Below are 20297 nucleotides of genomic sequence, written 5' to 3'. Positions count from 1 at the left end.
TGGGATGCACTGACTAATACCCTTATTTAATATGTTCTTAAGGCATACTCCTTTTTCTTCCGTGTTCTTTGTTCTTAAGATTTTTTTTCATTTTTAATATGTTCTAGCAAGGATCGTAGTTTAGGGAAGTTGGCTCTTTTGAACTGGGACTAGGGACTACTGGAACTAGGAAAGGTTGCTTTCATACTTTTTTCATGCCTACACTTTGATTCTGACATACTTTCATCGGTAGACATGGTCTTCCAAGCCAGCCAGATTTGTCTCCAGGCCCTTCTCTTAATGATAGAGTGCCCACATTTGTCAGAGTGGTGGAATGATTGTCAGGCTTTTTGGTTCCAGTGATGCTCATTGCACCAAACTGGCCCAGGAGGATGTGGTACGTGAACATCCACTCCTGGCAGACTCCATGTGGGACTTTCCAGATAGTCCAGAACATCTATCCCAAGGGCTCCATCTTACTTGTATGTTTGTCTTTGTTTAATGGCTGTTGAAACGCAGGTCATAATTAAGTGTGTCAGTACTACAGTTTAGTCAAATGGGATTAATATGCAGGCAGAAAGGTATCCTTTTATTGTTTTTCTCCTCTTAGTTGAAGCAGGATCACAGAGAGGGCATAGTGTGAGGAACCCGATGCCAGAGGGTAGAAGGAGTCATTTTGAAGGAGTAGAATAGTGAGGAAGAGACCTGCAGTATAGAGCCAAGGAAAAAAAACTAAACGGGAGCATTTATAGCCTACATCCTCCAGCACAAAGGAAAGGGGGAAAAAGCCAATGTGTGAAGCAGGAGAATAATGGAGATAACGGCACAAAGCCTGCAGCACACCTGTAGAAATAACACAGAGCTGGGACAAAACACTTTGCCGCTGGGTAAGATGGCCGCTGGATGATGTCATATGTGTGGCTCCCAGGGGTGCTATTTATGGATCACAGTTGAAGGTCTTGCGGAATTGCCTTTAAGTGTTTTAGCTTGCAACCTCTTTGCTTTTTTATGTACCGTATATTTGTTTTTTCATATTTAGTATAATGTATTCATTGTAAGTGTGCAGATTGATTTACAGTTTTTTTGAGGATTATGATATTGTGGTCTAAATGTCTTGTTTTTTTTTAAAATAAGCGATGTGTGATTGTTTTCTAATGTGTCACTAAAACAATTTTTCTGTGGCCACAATTTCTTTTCCAACAGCTGCTTGCACTGGTGTCGACACATTTCTTTACGGAAGAGAACTTTTGAAAGCTGGGGGTTCAGCATTGTTGGTGGCTATGAAGAAAACAAAGGGAATCAGCCATTTTTCATTAAAACCATTGTACCAGCTACTCCAGCATTTTTTGATGGGCGATTAAAGTAGGTGGAAAGTCTTCAGCAAAAAAAAAAAAAACTATTGTATTTAGCATGTGATGGATAACAGGCTACATTTGGCAGTGGGGCCAAGCGACCTGATTTATTTTTTGTAGTGCATATAGTACCTTTAGAGGGTCAGCAGCCTTGGAAAATTAGCCTTTCTTTAAATTGTGTGCTGATATTGTTGATTACGTACAGAAGTCACAAAGATATGAAAATAAGTAGCTAATGGCTATACCTAGAATCATGCCAAAATTAAACCAGTATTGCCAGAATTTTGATCCAGTTGCTGGATTAATACTGGAATCCCTGAAATTTTCACAGCCACAGTGCGTGGTGCTGCAAGTTCTGAGAATGTATTCATTCATTCCTGTAATGTGTAACCAACCAATTGGATGTTCTGTAACTGCAGCCATCAGGGAATTCTGATCTGGTCATGTAACAGTGTCAGACCTTCCCTGATTGTCTGCAGCTACGGAAAGTCTGTGTTGCCCTGGAAATAGTGGTGGTGGGATGTGAGGCTTGGGAGGCAGGAGAGCTTAGAGGCAACAGTAATGAGTTATCTAGTGCATTTCATCAGGCTGCATTGGCTCTAACTGGAGCTGTAGTGTGCGATGGACAAATGTAGGCGGTGCAGATTTCTGCACCGCACCACAGCTCCCCTGAAGGCTGCATTCAAGTGTGAACAGGGCACATTTAGGAGCTAGCAATACAGAGAGGGAAAAGGAGCACAGTAGAATGCATACAGTATAATAACGTTTCAGATCTTGTGGCCACCACAGAATGTTTACAAAAATTTCAGGCACCTGATTCTTGTGCCACTGCTTTTTGAGAGTCCAATGTCCCCTCATCTGGGGGGGGGGGGGGGTAGATGCACAGATAACAGAAGGGTCATTGAGGCATTGGTTGATGATGCTGGGGGTAATGGTGTTATGAGAATGGTGGCAGGAGATATTGGAGGAAGAATCTATATTCCTTGTTGGCAAGCACAGAGTAAGCCTTAGTACTATTGAGGTAAGGGACAATGGGGAAGATTTATTAAAGCGGAACTTATTTCAACTTTCCATCTATTAAATCCTCTGCCCTTGTTTTAACTTTGGATAGTAAAACATTTGTTCTGCCAGTAAATACCTTTTACAGCCCACTTCCTGTTTCTTGTCTGGTAAAATGCCTAGGCGTTTGACATCATGCACAGCACCTTCTCTCACTTGTGGGAGTTTGCCAGGAAGGAAGGGGGGGGATGAGTCATAAGAGGGCCAATGAGTTGTGTATGTGTAAATCCAGGAAGTGAACAGGCAGCAGCTTCAGCTGCCCACTGTTCAAATGGATGCAGCCAGACTTAGTGGAGGGAGATTTCTGCAGCATATGGCAGGTACAGAATCACAGTATATATAAAATAATATGCAAAGTGGTTGGAGGGAAGCCTCGAAATGGCAAAGATGTTTTTATTACAAATTATGTGAGCAGACTGCAGTTCACTTTTTATAAAAAAAATAAAAAATAAACGTACACCATTTTGCAGGCAAACAAAAATGTGCATTTATTTAAAAAAAATTGGAGACTGTAAAGCATTGCACCAGTGACCAGTAGATCGCTGGTGCTATGCAGGTCACCAGCAGATCTGCCAGTGTATCTGCTTCCTTGTACATCCCATAGGGGCAAGCAGATGCAATCTGACAGGAAGAGAGAATGAACTACTACAGCGCAGTGGTACTTCATTAAAAACTACAAGCCGACAGCAGGGCTGTAAGAACGAGTGGGTCAGGGGCCAGTACATCTGTAAAATGTTACACCCTGAATATGGATGCAGCATGTTACAAAAGGTAAATGTATCCTTTAAACCTGGTGTAGCTGTGCATGTTAGAAGCAGATTGACTGAACAAGTTGAAGTTAATCAAGCTTTGCCAATAAAACCTGGAAGCCGATTGGCTTCTATGCAGAGCTGCACCATATTTTGCACTCTTCAGTTTTAATAAATTATCCCCCAATGAGTCTTGGGCTCTGCCCCTTACTCCACTCCCAATTTCAGGATTTCCAGTTTCCAAAAGCTCCCAGGTATGCTAGCGGCTCCCACCTACATCTATTGCATAGCACAGCATCATCATGGCTAGGAGAAGAAACAGCATGGCCCTCTTATACATTCTCCAACCTGCTTTATGGCTCTAACTTCACTACTCCCATAAGAAAAACACTTGGCCAAGGTGAAGATATCTTATCGATTAGCCAACATTTCCAGGCAAATGCTAAGAGTGTTCCAGGTCTGTGTATACTTGCATAGATGTATGTAAAAATACAATTGCTTTCAATGGTGCCTGTTCACACAAACGCAGTGCAGCTTTCTTACATAGTTTAGTCAGGTTGAAAAAAAGACATCCATCTAGTTCAACCAATAAAAAAAACATACAATCCTATACCCACAATTGATTCAGAGGAAGGCGAAAAACTCCTGCAAAGCATGATCCAATTTTGCTACAACAGGGGGAAAAAAATGCCTTCCTGATTTCCCCAATTGCATATTTCCTGACAGCAGAATGTAAACAAAAAAGCCAGCATTAATAAAAACAGCACATGGGTCCTTCCCATACCTACTTGGCCCTTCTGGTCTGTTATGGATCTTAAGGGGTACCCCAGGCAAAAAAAAAGTGAGGCGGCTGGTGCTCAACATTTCTGGGGGGTGTGCAAACAAACGAAAAAAAAACAATTGCAGCCTCAATGTGCCCATCAAAGGCAGCCTCACTGTGCCATGCCATCAATTGTCACCACTGTGCCCAGCAATTGTCACCACTATGCCATCAAACGCTGCCACTGTGCCCAGCAATTGTCGTCACTGTAAATGCCCCCTCCCCCGCCTGGCACTTTCCTTTCTGGGGTCAGCCATCCTGCTTCTACCGTCCCTCAATGTCTTCTCCTGCCCTTGATGATGCTTCAGTCAATCGGGTTACTGGTAACCAGAACTGGTGCACCTGATTGGCTGAGACGTCTGTCAGTCTTATCCAAGGAACGTACCCCCCGTGCGTCCCTTGGATAAGCATCTGGAAGCCAGAGGGCTGTAATCGCAAAGCCTATCCGAGCCAACCAGCTGCCGTTATTCAGATGGCCGGTGCTCGCCAGGGGACTGGCCATCTGAATAGTCGGCGGCAGCGACAATACATTGATTCATGCAATGCATGAATCGATGTATTGTATACAGTGTCGGTGCGAGAGGGGGCGCTGGTGGGGGTCCCATCCAATATTCATACTGCATACAAAGGAAGTGAGACTATACCAGAGGGAACAGTCAACAGTGCCACATAGATGAACCAAAGGGATATAGTGATCAAATGGGAAAAAATTATTCGTAATAGAAACAGATCCTCCACCATCCATGCATCCACCCTCCCACACATCAATTCATGTAACTATGAAATGAAAAGCTGAAGTAAGCTGGCCAGCACTGGCAAAATAGCTCTGTGGATACCAGTAGCCAATGTGTAGCAACAAGTACATATAAGGGCTGAAATAACTGGAGAGCTGCAGGTCAAGGCAGGATCAAATGGCCATCAGGATTGCATAAAAGTCAGAATAGTCTGTAAAGGCTGCCATAAATTAATGTATGCTAATGGCGATGACTAAAAGTCAAATGGCAGGTAGGATAATGATGAATAGCAAATGGCATATACTGGCAAAAGAAGCAACAACCAGAGTAAATGTGCCATTTGTCCATAGGCAATTACACATGGACAGAAATGACTGACAGATGTAAGAGGCATAATGAACAGCATGGTGAATGGCATATTTATATATCTAGGTGTAAGCTGAAAGGCTACAAGAATATAATTGAGACGTGCTACCGGTAAAGTGGAAGCCAGCCCCTTTCATTCAGTTCTGCTCGTAGCGCAAACTGCAAATCTTCATAAGGAGACACCACACTGGATGTGTCTGTGGGCCACTCTGATAAGTCTGTAGCACAGTGCTGCTGAATGCATCTGGATACTGCCTCAGATCCTCTCGGTCTGGCAATCAAATGCACGCCATGTCGGCTATGCTGCAATGGGAGCAAAGGGATGCAACGAATGGCGTCGAATACACAGAGGCATGACGTCAATGCGTTTCGCTGGGAGTCCCTAGCTTCATCAGGGCGTGGCATCCTCTTGCTGCGGCATGTATATAAATACACCTTCATATTCAGCATACTTTTTCCTTTAAAGGGAAGACAAAAGCGCAATGTGCATAATCAAAACAAATAAGTGCATGGATGATACTGTATAACTTGTATATAAGTGGGTTTTCCATTTAGAAGATCCCCATGGGCAGCAATTGCCTATGAATTGCGCACACACGGCAAAAAATATTGAAACGGATATAAACTTATTGAAAAAAATATATGTTGAAAAAATACACTAAACAAAGAATTGGTCATCCAAGAAAAAAAAGAGACCGTTATAGAAAAGTAATCATAGATACAGATGTTCCTTCTTGTGTAACACAAATGGAACAAAAATAAATATAGGGACACACTACTGTAAAACATTAATATGTATATATAAAAATAAATGTACACATGAATAGATTAGCTCCAGAAAAGGAATCTAGGTTGCTTCTAGGAACACTTGTAAATTAAGTTCCTTATTTAATCCCTTAGGCATTAATACATTTAGATTATAAAAATGCTCTGGCATCAGTGTGTGTGAGGGGGGGGGGATATGTCCTTGCATTGGTAATGTCACTGGAAGAAAAACAATTGTAAGTGGAGGAAGTCGGGTAGCTGATAAATGGGGATAGGCAGTTGCAGAAGGGGGTACTTGATATTGGGTACAAGTAATACAGAAAGTAACAGTTACTGGTGGGGGACAGAAAGTGGTACTAGCTAGCAAGGACAGAGGGGGCAGTTGCTGGTGGGGGAGGAACAAAACAGGCAGTTGTTGGTGGGGACAGTTGATAGTAGAGAACAGGCAATACACATAGGCTCCATCTTTGGGGGGGCTTCCCAAACTTTGGTAGCATTTAGAATCTATTTCCAGGCTCTGGGGCTGCTCTCTCTCCAGCCCTGGTCCCTGTAAGTATGGTAGCAGGGCTCAAGTCCCTAGCTGCCCATCCACCCAATAAGATTGCAACTTCCTCCCCTCATTTCTCTACCAGGTTGCACTGTCCAATCAAGTGGCAGGGAGGAAAGGGATTCATTATGACTTGACTGAGTTGTGTCTGGCCTTGTGTGAATTCAAAAGTGACAAGTGTGGCTGCAGCTCAGGAAAACATCACGGCTGTGAACAATGTGTACACGGCCGAGTGGGTCTAATTCCCCCTGGGGCCTTGCATACATTGGGGATATTCACTGCCTGTAGTGATCATCTTTCAGGTAAGCAAGGTTCCTGAAGGGAAGGAAGGCTTTACCAGTGGCCTTATCTGCTTCTGTAGGGAAGGATGTAGAATGGGAAGAGGTACTTTGTTAGTAGTAAAAAAAAAGTTGAATTGTTGTGGCATTTTTGTTTAGTACATATATTATGGTAATTGGTTTCTTTTCATTCTTTGTCTAGGTGTGGAGATGAGATTGTTGAAGTCAATGGTGTTTCTGCCATGGGAATGAGTAACGCAGAGCTGATCCCCATGTTGAAAGAGCAGAAGAACAGGGTCACGCTGACAGTGGTCTCCTGGCCTGGGAGTCTCGTATAAGTCTGGAACTTTTATTTTTGTTTTTCACAAAGTCTGAGACCTTTTTAGAAACCTTAACGTGTTCATGGTTTGCCACGAAGTAGACCAATTTATTTTTAAGGACAAGATTTTAAATATTTAGTGTAGATATCTGAATCACAGATGAAAAGCTTCACACTAAGTATAAAAATGATTGATACAGCATTTCTTGAAAAAATTATCAATTAAATAAGGATAAAGGGTTACTACTACCATTCAGACAATCCACTGAACTTGCACTTTCCACCTTCAGTGATCTTCCTAATGATTTTATGTGTCATTGATAAATGAAGTTTGCTGTTACACAGCATTGTTATTTTACAATAAGTAATATTGCCTTAATTTTTGTCTACCTACCCATTTTGCCTTTAATTTATATAAGGTATACCAGCTGGTACTATGAAAGGGGTTTCTGTAGATGACCAGTAATGTGTATTGTCCGCTGCAGCCGGTTTTTAAAGAATTCTTAAAACATTTAACAGGGATGTGTATGTAGTATATATGCTGGTCTCTGACTTGGGTCTGTCACAGTCAACTTTCTTTCTAAATTACATTTTACCAACATCTTGTGATTGTGGACTAAGCCATTTTGTAACTAGTGAATTGTTCTCTGGTACCCAGATGGTGGGAATGTATGTAAATGTTTGTGATGTTGAATCCAGCAAATGAATTGGAGACCTCCTGTGAAAACTTTTTTTTAAATAAGGCATATACAAGTATTGACCTTCACTTTAACACACAGTGGGGTTGAGTTACTAACAAAATAAAAGCATGTCAACTTTGCAAAGGAATTTTCTCTTAGTGAAGGTGGCGGAAACTCACTTTGCAAAAGAAATACCCAAGCATGTGCAAAGGAAACAAAAAATAAATGTTGCTTGCACGTGATTGGATGATTTAAGTCAGCACATAGGGCCAGATTCACATAGAAGAGCGGCAGCGTAACATATCGTAGATACGTTACACCGCCGCAATTTTTCATCGCAAGTCCCTTATTCACCAAGCACTTGTGATGAAAACCTACACCGGCGGCCTCCGGCGCAAGGCGGGCCAATTTAAATGGGCGTGTGCCATTTAAATTAGGCGCCTTTAGCTTGCTGACTAAAGTTAGGGCACCTAAAACGACGACTAACTTTGCGACGGGAAACTAGACTAGCGGTGACGTAGCGAATGCGAAAATCCGTCGTAATTCGCCATAACTCCTAATTTGCATACCCCACGCTGGCTTACGACGCAAACTCCCCCCAGCGGCGGCCGCTGTATTGCATCCTAAGATCCGACAGTGTAAAACAATTACACCTGTCGGATCTTCTGGCTATCTATGCGTAACTGATTCTATGAATCAGTCGCAGAGATACAACAGCGTATCGGCATATACGCCGTCGTATCTCCACTGTGAATCTGGCCCCTATTACCTACATCCACTTGGCAAAGTAAAAATACCTTAATTCTTAAATCAACCTCCCTGACTTAAATTGGAACGCCACAATTCCTGTCACTATTGAAAAATGTTTTGACTCAAAGCAATTCTTACATGTACAGACTGTTGCAATGCTATGGCTGATGTGTAGCAGCTTGTGTTGCATATATTAAAACTTGCTGTCTTCTTGCCCCAGCAACTGCCCTTCTGCACCCAGAAACAGTCAGCCATATGGCATCTCATCCATTCAGGAACAGCCTTGTATATTTTATCAATGAAAGCAAGGTTCTCTAAATGGCCAAGGTGGAGCCATCTGCCCAACTTTTCCTGAATGGCTGAGAGATGCTGTAGGACCAGCTGTTGCTTTCCAGGTGCAGAAGGGATGTTGTTGGGACTTGGGTAGGAAGACAGCACAGTTAACTGTATGCAGTACACGCTGCTTCAATGTATTGCACTATCCAGAGCATTTTGTAAAGCTGAACTCCAACCTTGGTTGAATGGCTTTTTTTTTTTTTTTTTTAACACAAACATGCAGGAAATATCTCTATACAAATTATAAAAAGCATTGCCAGCAATTAACTGTACATTACAGATTACCCAATTAAAACTAGTAGCTGTGGAATGGGCCTGATTAAAAATAATAAATAAAATAAAAAAAAACATCTCAGGAACATTAAATTGGATTTTTTAAATTGTGAAATAAAGTTTGGATTAAAAATTATTTTGTCAGAATGTTACTTTGTTATGCTTTTTTATTGCAGCACAGTAACTGCTCAGGATATTGAGTAAGATTTTAATTTCAATGTAGAGGTTGTGCATGAAATTGTCAGTAAAATACAATTTGGTATCAAATGTGCTTAGTTAAGAATCTACTGTATAAAAAGTGACTTACGCAAGAGATAGAAACCATAGTTAAAATGGTGCAAACCCGTCGCTGCCCATACACTCCTCTCCGGGCTATCGTTCAGTTGGGAAGCCAGCGGCAGCACCGGGTTTACCATAGAGCTGGCCATATGGTACCCAGCCTTCTCTATGATCCTGTCTGGCTGGATGCGCATGACAGCTCTGGCAGATGTAAACATTGCAATTTTTTTTCCCCTAGAAAGCAGAGATGAATTATTATTACTTTTTTTTTTTTTAAGCTCATGCTTTCCAGGGTAGAGGAGATCTCGATAAAGGACCTTTTCATGCATTATTTCTATCACAAAGGGTGTTTAAAGGGGTTGTTAAGGTAAAAATAACATTTCCCTAAATAGCTTCCTTTACCTTAGTGTAGTCCTCCTTCACTTACCTCATCCTTCCATTTTGCTTATTTCTAAGAAAGCCTCTTGAGGGGGGAGGGGGCAAGCAGGCAAGTCAGGATGCTATCTACTTTGCAGATAGCTCATTTCTCTATGTGTTAGTGGGCGTCCTGACACTCCTGCTTGCCCCCTCAAGAGGCTTTCTCCACACCAAGGAGAAAGCCTTGCATTACTGTGTGTAGTTACAGACAGAAGAACAAGAAGTGAGGATTTCTCAGAAGAAATAAGGACATTTAAAAGCAAAATCGAAGGATGAGGTAAGTGAAGGAGGAATACACGTAGGCTGCTTTCACATTGGGCAGCGGAGGTGCAGTGACGGTATAGCCGCGCTATTTTTAGCGCCGCTATACCGTTGTATTTACCGCGATATTCTGGCGCTATCGGTGGTTTTAACCCCTGCTAGCGGCTGAAAAAGGGTTAATAGCGCCCGCAATGCGCCTCTGCAGAGGCGTATTACCGCGGTTTCCCATTGATTTCAATGGGAAGGCGCGGTATAGGAGCGGTAAACACCCTGCTCCTATACCGCTCCAAAGATGCGGCTAGCAGGACTTTTGGAGCGGTCCTGCTACCGCACCGCTTCAGTGTGAAAGCCTTCAGGCTTTCACATTGAAGCCTGCAGGGCAAGATTTATTCATGTGGTATAGCAGCGCTATTTTTAGCGCTGTACCGCATGAATAACGTCTCAATGTGAAAGGGGCCTAAGGTAAAGGAAGCTATTTAGGGAAAACAATTTTTACCTTTATAACCCCTTTAAATTTCTTGTGACAGTGATAAAAAATAAAAAAGGGACAGTGTACAAAAAAAAAGTTTAAATTGCCTCCATCCCCTTGGAGCTTAAACACAGAAGCGAATGCATACGTAGGGCGTGCCGACATATGTAAAGGGTGTTTGCACCACACGTGAGGTATTGCCATGAATGTTTCAGCGAGAGCAATAATTCTAGCACTAGACCTCCTCTGTAACTCTAAACTGGTGGGTAACCTGTAAAAATGTTGAAAGCGTCAGCTATGGAGATTTTTTTAATGAACCATAGTTTGGCACCATTCCACGAGCGTGCACAATTTTAAAACATGAGATCTTGGGTATCTATTTACTCGATGTAACATCAGCTTTTACATTTTACAAAACAATGGTTTATAGCATTTTCTTGAATTTAAATTCATTAAGGTTCATTTCTTCTGTGCAAATACCATTTTACATAAATTGCAACAACCATTTTATTTTCTAGTGTCTCTGCGAATATAAATTAGAGATAGATATCCATCTCTCGCAAGTAATTTTATAGCCAAAAATAAATAAAAATTTCACATATAGAAATGTCATGACAGAATTGGCAAGGGTGGGAAGAATTTAAAGTGGTTCCAACTAATACAAATATGATCCTGTTCCCTAAAAGCAGATTAAATGGCACAGTGTTTGTGTTGTCTAATCTGCCCCTTTCTAAGATGTAAAAAACCTGGTTGATTCTGCCTGGTCCCCCCCCCAAACTGTGTGCTGACCATAGTAATCATGGCTGCTGATCCCCCAATTACTGTGGTCAGTTTACATGCCTCCATCTGCAACCCTATTCTCTCTCCCCCCCCCGCCTGTTGGCTCCAGTGTGTGAGCTGAGCCAACCCTCCCCCTCGCTATAAATTATCCGGCAGTAAAGTTAAATATAAAAATGGAATGGCAACTCCTATGTAATTTCTTATCTAGCAGCTGACATCAATTTTGGTAAATATGCAAAAAAATACATATAACATTTTGTGTTGAGGCGCCAACTATTGTGTAAACCAAATATCTTATCAAAAAACCAAGTGAATAAAAAGGTAAAACAATTCCGTGCTGCCAATAGTCTTAATTTATTACAGGATATTCACTTATCGCCAACAGTCCTTTATGCAATTTCTTTGTCACCACATGTTCATTTGTGATCCATGCTCTTCTTACTTAAAGTGATTGTAAACCCTTTACCACTTTTCCCTACAGGTAAGCTAGATTAAGGCTTACCTGTAGGTGCTCGAAATATCTTCTAAACCTCCACGGTTTAGGAGATATTACAATGACAGGCGCTGATGTCTGCGGCACATGCGCACTTTAGAAACGGTGGTCATGCCGTGACTGGCGTCATCGCGGCTCCGGCATACCCAGAAAGTAACCCCCGGAGCGGTTTACGAGGACAGCTGCGGGGGCTTCGATCCAAGGCAAGTATTGCACAATAAGCTAGTATGCCTTTATCTTGCAGGTGGTGTTTTTTTGAAAAGTGGGTTTACAACCACTTTAATAGTGCTCCTTTTTATAAATTTTCCCCACCACTTGTAAGAAGGGGGTCCACTCACCAGAACCATATATGGCATTCCTTTATGTTGGTATGGGCTCAGCATACATCCAGTGTCACCAGCAGGGATTTTCCAAATAAGAAAATGGCAAAAAATCGTGCAATAAGGTTATTCAATTTTTTCCCCATAAGCCAGAAAACTCAAAAATTTCCCTGTGCTGTATAGCAGCGCCCACTGTACAGCGCCTGGTTTGTTTAACATTTTTGCAGCTCGTGTCTATCAGCTGGCATGAGTTCCACCTGAGTCTGAGATGACGAAACCGGAAATACCACCACTATAAGGATCTCAATGCATTTCACTGGAAGGCATCTGCTGCGAGGGTCCTGGTGGCCCAAAACTATCTGGTGACACTGGATGTATGCTGAGCCCATACCAACACAAAGCAATTCTATATAAGCTGTGAGGGTCCTGGTGGTCCAAAGCTATCTGGTGAGTGCGCCCCCCCATATTACAGGTTGTAGGACACCGTTATAAAAAATAAGTAATTTTTAAGTAAGAAGAGCATGGATCGCAAATGAACATGTGGTGACAAAGAAATTGCATACGGAATGTTACTATTTTAATAGATTATAGGATATTCACTTATTGCCATCATCAGCACATACATCTTTTACCTTTATTCACTTTGTTTTTTTTATGTGGATTTATATACAAGATATTTGGTTTACACATTAAAAGTTCGCGCCTCAACACAAACTTTTTATTGGCAGTAGAGTCTAATGAAGATCACTGCCAACCACGTTTTTTTTTTTTTTTTTTTATCAAGCTATAAAAACATGGGGGGGTTTATTTACTAATAGAAAACACAAAGATAATCCTGCGCTAATAATAAAAAATTGATAAAATTCTAAATACTGAAAAGGAGCTGCAACACAATATACATGTGATAATCATGAAAAAACTGTGTAAAAAAAGCTATATAGTTACGCTAAGTAAATAGGAAAAAGATGGCAGGCAATACTCATGAATAGTGTTAACGCCAAAATATATCCATAAATTGACACAAAAATGAAGAGTGCTTATCAAAAGGTGAGTATATGATAAAAATGTTATAATATTAAACAATAATAATATGTGAATAAAGAGCTGAAAAAAACATTGAATAGCATCAGCAAATATCTATATATATCTATCTATTTTCATATTCGAGTGATGTTCACAATCCAGAAAATTACACATAAAAATATATGTAACAATTCTGGCATCCAACCAGGACAGAGGAACCATGAAACAATGTCCCAAAGATTGAAGAAATGATATGACCACAGAGTCCAAGTGAACACACAAAACTGTAGATGCAGGGAAGAATGGCCAGTATCCGCACAGACGTGGGTAGATGGAGGAGATAGATGGCAAGGCTGCCGTGCACCACCACCACACTTAAGCTTGTTCCAGTGCAACACAGGACTAATAGGGTACTCTTACCAGATGGATGGGACCTCAAGGGTCAACAACGCGTCTGCAGAAACAAACCTCTGCAAGGGTTATCAGGCAAGCTGGAACATCCGACCGCTCGGCATCTCCTTTCTCTGAAGGCAGCAGCGGGGGAATACCTTCCTCCTCCCAAATAGGTAAATCCGTGGGCCGAAAAAAGTAAGGCAACAATGTGTATTACCTTTAAAACAGCTGGGTAAATTTATTGTAAAGCTCTAGACATTACAAACAAAAATCAAAAAAACATTTAAAAAAGCCGGCATAGCGTAGAAGCCCGTCGGTTTATTTACTAAATGCAAATCCAAGTGCACTTGCAGTGCAGTTGCTGTAGATCTGAGGGGGACATGCAAGGGAAAAAAACAAAAAAAGCATTTTAGCTTCCACATGATTGGATGATCAAATCAACAGAGCTTCCCCTCAGATCTACAACAAGTGCACTTGTAGCAAAGGATCCTGTAATTCTGATGTCTTCTGGCCGACACCCCCTGGCTGATCTTGGCCCCTCCCACTGTGGCCTTAAAATCAGAGGAAGATGATAAAACAAGGGCATGATAAAACAGAGGGACTGGCACAGTGAATTGTTTTTGTGCCTTTACAACAACTTTAAGAAATTAGACCCCAAGATATATTATGAAAATTGATTTGTATTGTATACTAAAGCCAATTGGAATAATTTTCCCACTGTTGTGTTGGCATCTTATGTTATTTTAAGGACCTGGTCAGTCAATGATTTTATTAAAGCAGGTTTTCAGGAAGATCTTTTTAAAATCATTGGAGGGAGATCTGAAAACTAATAGGTAGATTCACAAAGAGTTAGGCCGGCTTATCAGTAGATAAGCCTACCTAACTCCGAATCTACGCCGCCGTATGTTTAAGCGTATGCTCAAACAGAGATACGCCTAAACAAAGCTAAGATAGGACGGCTTGCGCCGTTCTATCTTAGCTTGCAATTTTTCGGATGGCCGCTAGGTGGCGCTTCTGTTGCGGCCGGCGTAGATTATGTAAATGAGCTTGTACGCCGATTCCCGAACGTACGCCGATTCCCGAACGTACGCCAGCTCGCTGCAGTCAAATTACGTCGTTTCCGTAAGGCCTTAGGCGGCCTAAAGTTATTCCACCTATGAGGTGGAATAACAATGTTAAAGTATGGCCACCGTTCGGGAGTTACGTCTTTTACGTCCACGTCGAAATCAATAGGCCCGTACGGCGTACTTATCCGCAATGCGCCCTGGGAAATTGGGCGCCCGGCGCATGCGCAGTGTCAAACGTCAAAAAAACGTGAGGTCAAGCCTCATTACCATGATACACGCCCCCCTCCAAGTCATTTGAATTAGGCGCCCTTACGACCGCTCGTTTGAGGCTACTCCGCCGTAGATTAGCAGGTAAGTAGATTGAAAATCACTACTAGCCTAGCTAATTTACGGCGGTGTAGCCTAAACAGGCTAGGCTACGCCGCCCTAAAGATATTCCAATCTACCTATAAGATAAGAAGTCTGCACCAGTTACATATGCTGTTGCTAATGTGTCATCCAGCAGCAGGTTTAGCCTATATGCAAAAACGGATTTAATGCTCATTTTATCCTATATGTGGAAAATGTATCTTACGTGTGGAAACATAGCACCTCTTGTACTTCAAGTTTTAGCTTAAATGTGAAAATAAAACCCAGATCTAGCATTACAAATTGACAAACCTTTTAATTAAAGTACCTCACTTAAGAATGTCAGATATTTACACATTCTAGACAGGTGCATTGCTTAACTCCATCTTTACAACACTGGTTAAAGTCCAGTATTAGCTCGCCATACTGTGTATGTGCCAGTTACTTACAGCAGCAATCTTCTTTACTACGATAGGGATGGCAGGAACTTCCTTGATGAAAGGAATACCTTATCCAGCTGCTATATATATAACAATCTAGAAATCTGAAGCGCTTTCACTTATCTTTTGATAACACAGGTTGACCGTAAACCTACTTGCAACAGTTTATTTATAAATCTACATAGCAGGGAAAGTGTTATGTTGCCTTGATCCATTGGATTGTTATTGAAGTCAAAATTGCAGGACTGTTTGCTTTGTGTGAAATAGAAACTTTTCATGAAATAGAGACAATGTTAACTTCAGTGACTCCAGTTTTATTGTTCTTCACACAGACATGGTTCACATTATGATGAAAACATATCAAAGTGCTTAGAGATAAATAGTTTACCAATAAATAAGTATTTAATGCAGTGAATTTTTTTTTATTTTATACCATTTAGTTAGTGTCAATCTAAATGGTAATGCGTTTTCATTCATCCCCAGTTACAAAAATGTTCGACATATACAAAAATCAGTATAAAGAGTAAGTGATAAAATCAACAGGGCAGCAATTGGTGTGAAGCAGCCCAATGCACAAAAACCTTTATGTTGTGTGTCCACCCTTAAAATCTCTCTGTCCTAGCACAATGCATTTTGTGGACTTAGTTGGTAAATGCAGTGCATGTAAAAAAACTTTCATCCTCAGTTGGTCACCAATGACTACACCCAGTCCAAAAGGCTCACGGGTTTGAGAATGTGCAGATGTGCAACAATCTCTTGTTTTTAATAAGATAATCGGCCCCATTTATTGGCAGCCGAATAGTGATAATCTTCAATGAGAAAAGAAACCGTGCAGCATTCATAGTATACAATAAATTCAGATGCCAAGGGTCCACCAATTAGACAGCTTACTGCTCTTTGCTTCTGAAGAAAGCATATACTTAGTTTTACATTGCACTTAAAACAGAACTAGTGCAAAGCAAGTGTTATTTTCATGAGCCAGTCTTCTTACCAACCAAAAAAGGGCAAAAATCAACCGTTAACCATATTTTGCCATTTCTTGTGTAGACACACTTAAGGGAAGGATTGGCAACCTTCAGCAGACAAATCCGAATGACATTTTCATAGCAGCAGTAAGTGAAAACATGAACTGTATTCTGCAGAATATGGCCATGTGAGAAAATTAAGTAAAAGGAAGCTTACCTAGTTCAACACCATTAAGGTTCCAATCCGTGCTTCAGTATTTGACTTTAACAATACAAAGTACAGGATCATGCACTTTTATTTTTGCCACTACAAGTGCACACAGTTGGCAAGTAAATATCAGTTCTGAATCCTCATTCAGTACAAGGTAATAATTCTGCTAATTCTTGATCATCACACAAAATATACAATGGAGAGTTAGACACAGTAAAAGGGTATTCACTGTGCTTCATGGCCAATTATGCGCATGTTTTCTTTCAAGCCGTCACCCTGTACTACAGTGTCCCGGTTGTTGTCATACTTTTCCCAAGCTCCATGTGCTAGATAGCATAAAGAGTTGATACAGTAGTTTACTCCCGTAGTTCATGCCGGTTTCCGTGTGTGCCGACATCTTCTTCGTCTGCACTTTTCTCTTCTTTGCCCCGTTTACTCTTCTTACGCTTATGGCGCCGATGCGTTTCTTTTTCTTCACTGTCTTGCTTCCTAAGTTGCAAGAATTGATACTACGTATTAAACATTGGCCACGAATAAAATACAAATATTACATTGTGCTGTATAAAATAAATTGCTCGTTACCCATTACATTTTTCTGCACACACAAAAAGCACAATCCACTAGCAGGATGAGGACATGTATGAAAGCAAACCTTTTCACCTAAAAGATCTAACCCCTATTGTTTTTTTGTTTTAAAAAACTGCTAGACACCTAAACAACCACATCATACTGGGGGATATACAATGTCCCCTCCCGGTGCAATGAAATCTATAATATAAGCATGCCATCCCCCTCTGTTATACAACATTATGCATCCCAGTGTCTGTGCTGTATTTAAAAAAAAAAAAAAAAATGCAGATTGTACCGTATATCAGAGCGGCTCCTGGCGCTCACATGACTCTTTGGATCTCCCTCATCGGCTTACGTCAGTGGCAGTGCTCGGCCCCGCTCGCTATAGCTGGCAGCCGGGCAGAGGAGAGAGCCGAGTCGTCATGTGAGCACCGGGAGACGCTCTGATATAGGTACAAATCTGCATCTTTTTTTTTTTTTTTTAATACAGCACAGGGGCACATAGCATTATATAAACAGAGGATGGCATGATCATCATATAGTGGGTTAACCACTTTATGTTAACTACTTTAAGTATCGAATTTTTTTTTTCACATAAAAACATTACATGTGACATTTATGCAAATACTATTCACACAAGCTTTTTTTTTTTTTTTTTTTAAATGGACCCCCAAGTGTCTTTTGTGTTTCCTTTTATATCTGCAAAATTGTACTTGCACTCCGACTGGTTTTGTAAAACTGTCTTTACAAAATAAACATTTAATGCATGACACAATTCCCAGAGCACGAGGTGTTAGCTAAACAAGACCAACGCAGCATATACTGCCTGTCTGTTTATTTTTTAGGTTTGACAATTTTAAAGAGAATATATATATATATATATATATATATATATATATATATATATATATATATATATATATATATACATATACACATACATACACACACATACATACACACACACACACACACACACACACACACACACACACATACATTATATATATATATATATATATATATATATATATATATATATATATATATATATATATATATATATATATATATATATATATATATATATATATATACTCTGTTACTGATTAAAATTTTCGTGTGCGATTAATCGATTTTTTCTAATCGACTAATTTCGATTCGTTATAAACGCACATACAGATCCAACTACTTTTAGCTGATCTCCTTGCATTGCAACTCTGCATTAGTCAGTGGTAAATGTGGTATACACTATATACAATCACCTGACACTAGTTAGTTTCCACAATCCATGACTTAACTTCACACAAATATGTTTTAAATTCAAACTGTAGCACTGACATACGTAATTTTTTCTTATTAAACTTTAAGAAAAACATAGAAAGTTAGTTTAACTTTAATTATAAAACTTATCTAGTATATTGACTGTCAGTCACTTTATAGTAGGCAAGTAGGCATCACTTTAGCCCATCACACAGACATACCAGAGTGTTTACATTTTCTGGAAGCAGACATGATCGCATTTTATTGACAATACACCCTGAAGAACTGAACAGTCTTTCGCACAGAACAGATGTTGCCGATACACAAAGAATTTTCTGCACAAAACTGCTTAGGACAGGAAACAACAGTTATTTTTGCCCCCTTCCCCTGATGGAGACTGATGCATAGGTACCTCAATCCAATGGGTGCAGTTTGTTCGCATCCAGCAGGGTAAGTCTCACTGTCCAGTGACGTCAAGAATTTTGATCGATCAAAAAAGTTTAAGATTAAATCGAGGAATTAATCTTTAATTTCCCCAGTATATATATATATATATATATATATATATATATATATATATATATATATATATATATATATATATATATATATATATATATTATATTTTTTTTTTTATTATTATTTATTTATTATTTTTTTTCCCCATTCAAAACCACATCCCCTTTAAAAGACTTTTCCCACAAAAGATCATGAATGTTAGGCATCTATACTATCTGTTTTTATAACTTACCGCCTTGACGAAGACTTGTGCTTGGAGCTCTCATCCCTTTCCTTCTGCTTTGGTTCAGCTCTGGATTTATCCTCTTTGTTCCAGCTAGGATCAAGGCTGTGCCGATGTTTACGTTCACAATCATAACTTCTTTCCCGGTTGTAATTCACATATCGATCACTTTCACTTGGGGGCAAATAGTAAAAATTACATTTAAAACAAATTGCAATGTATTATTTACCTGGACCATTAAGTACATCCTGAAGAGGCAGATGCATCACAGAAATGTTAAAGCTGTATTAAACCCAAAGAAATTATATATATACACATACACACACACACACACACACACACTATTAGCTGGATTCAGCTAGGGGCGTGCATCTTTGCGGCGGGGTAGCGTATTTACACTACGCCGCCATAAGTTAGCCAGGCAAGTACTGTATTCACAAAGTACATGCCTGCTAAGTTACGGCGGCGTATCGTAAATGTGGCCGGCGTAAGCGCGCCTAATTCAAATTTTTATGTTAATGTGGTGTGACCTGACGTGATTGACGTTTTTTTAGAAGCGGCGCATGCGCCGTCCATGTACATATCCCAGTGTGCATTGCAGCAAAGTATGCCGCAAGGATGTATTGGTTTCGACGTGGACGTAAATTCCGTCCAGCCCTATTCACGGACGACTTACGGAAATAATGTAAAATTTGCAAATTTCGACGCGGGAACAACGGCCATACTTAATATTACTAGTCCAGCTATTTGATGGAATAACTTATTGAAAAGCTAAAAGTGATCTGGTGGCTGTACACCTGCTCAGATCACTTTTAAAAAAACAGCCAGCATGCAGCCATGATCTTGTATAACCACTTGGTGACAGGACATTTATATACAAAAGCCGCTCAATAAGTGGTTAAATATATAACCCTAAACAAAAACTTTAAATTTACACAATTGCACTTTATTCACCTCTTATAACTGGTCAGATTTAGGTTTCTGGGTCTGTCAGGTTCCCTTTGTCTGCGTGCCATCCAGTCATTTCCCCCAAGACTGCTGGTACCTTTGTCTACAGTTGTCACCCAGGAGGTCTGATCAGTTGAGACAGAATGGTAATTCACCACACCTTGCCCTGCAGTAATCAAATAGCAACATATAATTCCACCCAACTACAATGCCGTCAAGTGTCATAACAGCTGGAAAAGGGGATTTTAAATTCACAGAGGCACAGATTAAAAAAAAAAAAAAAATGCTATAAATATATATT

General features: G+C 40.3%; 2 protein-coding genes across 6 annotated transcripts in view; one reads left to right on the top strand and one right to left on the bottom strand.

Moving 5' to 3' along the window:
• LOC120913773 (ligand of Numb protein X 2-like) overlaps window positions 1–7577 on the top strand; it is a 96759-nt gene extending 89182 nt beyond the window's left edge. For all 5 annotated transcript variants that reach the window (XM_040323972.1, XM_040323977.1, XM_040323974.1 and 2 more), the window contains exons 9-10: window positions 1183–1341; window positions 6852–7577. In XM_040323972.1, coding sequence (XP_040179906.1) covers window positions 1183–1341; window positions 6852–6987 — 295 coding nt within the window. In that variant the 3' untranslated portion in view covers window positions 6988–7577. The remainder of the gene's footprint in view (window positions 1–1182; window positions 1342–6851) is intronic.
• Window positions 7578–15590: 8013 nt separating this feature from the next.
• Window positions 15591–20297, bottom strand: part of LOC120913772 (pre-mRNA 3'-end-processing factor FIP1-like) — a 53048-nt gene continuing 48341 nt past the window's right edge. The window contains exons 13-15 of the mRNA XM_040323971.1: window positions 20003–20162; window positions 19058–19222; window positions 15591–16962 (exon numbers count right to left, since the gene is read on the bottom strand). Coding sequence (XP_040179905.1) covers window positions 16830–16962; window positions 19058–19222; window positions 20003–20162 — 458 coding nt within the window. The 3' untranslated portion in view covers window positions 15591–16829. The remainder of the gene's footprint in view (window positions 16963–19057; window positions 19223–20002; window positions 20163–20297) is intronic.

The sequence above is a fragment of the Rana temporaria genome, chromosome 9 (genome assembly GCF_905171775.1).
Source record: "Rana temporaria chromosome 9, aRanTem1.1, whole genome shotgun sequence".
NCBI classification, from domain to species: Eukaryota; Metazoa; Chordata; class Amphibia; order Anura; family Ranidae; genus Rana; species Rana temporaria.
Note: the sequence above shows the minus strand (reverse complement) of the source record. Positions and strands in the feature narration are given on the sequence as shown.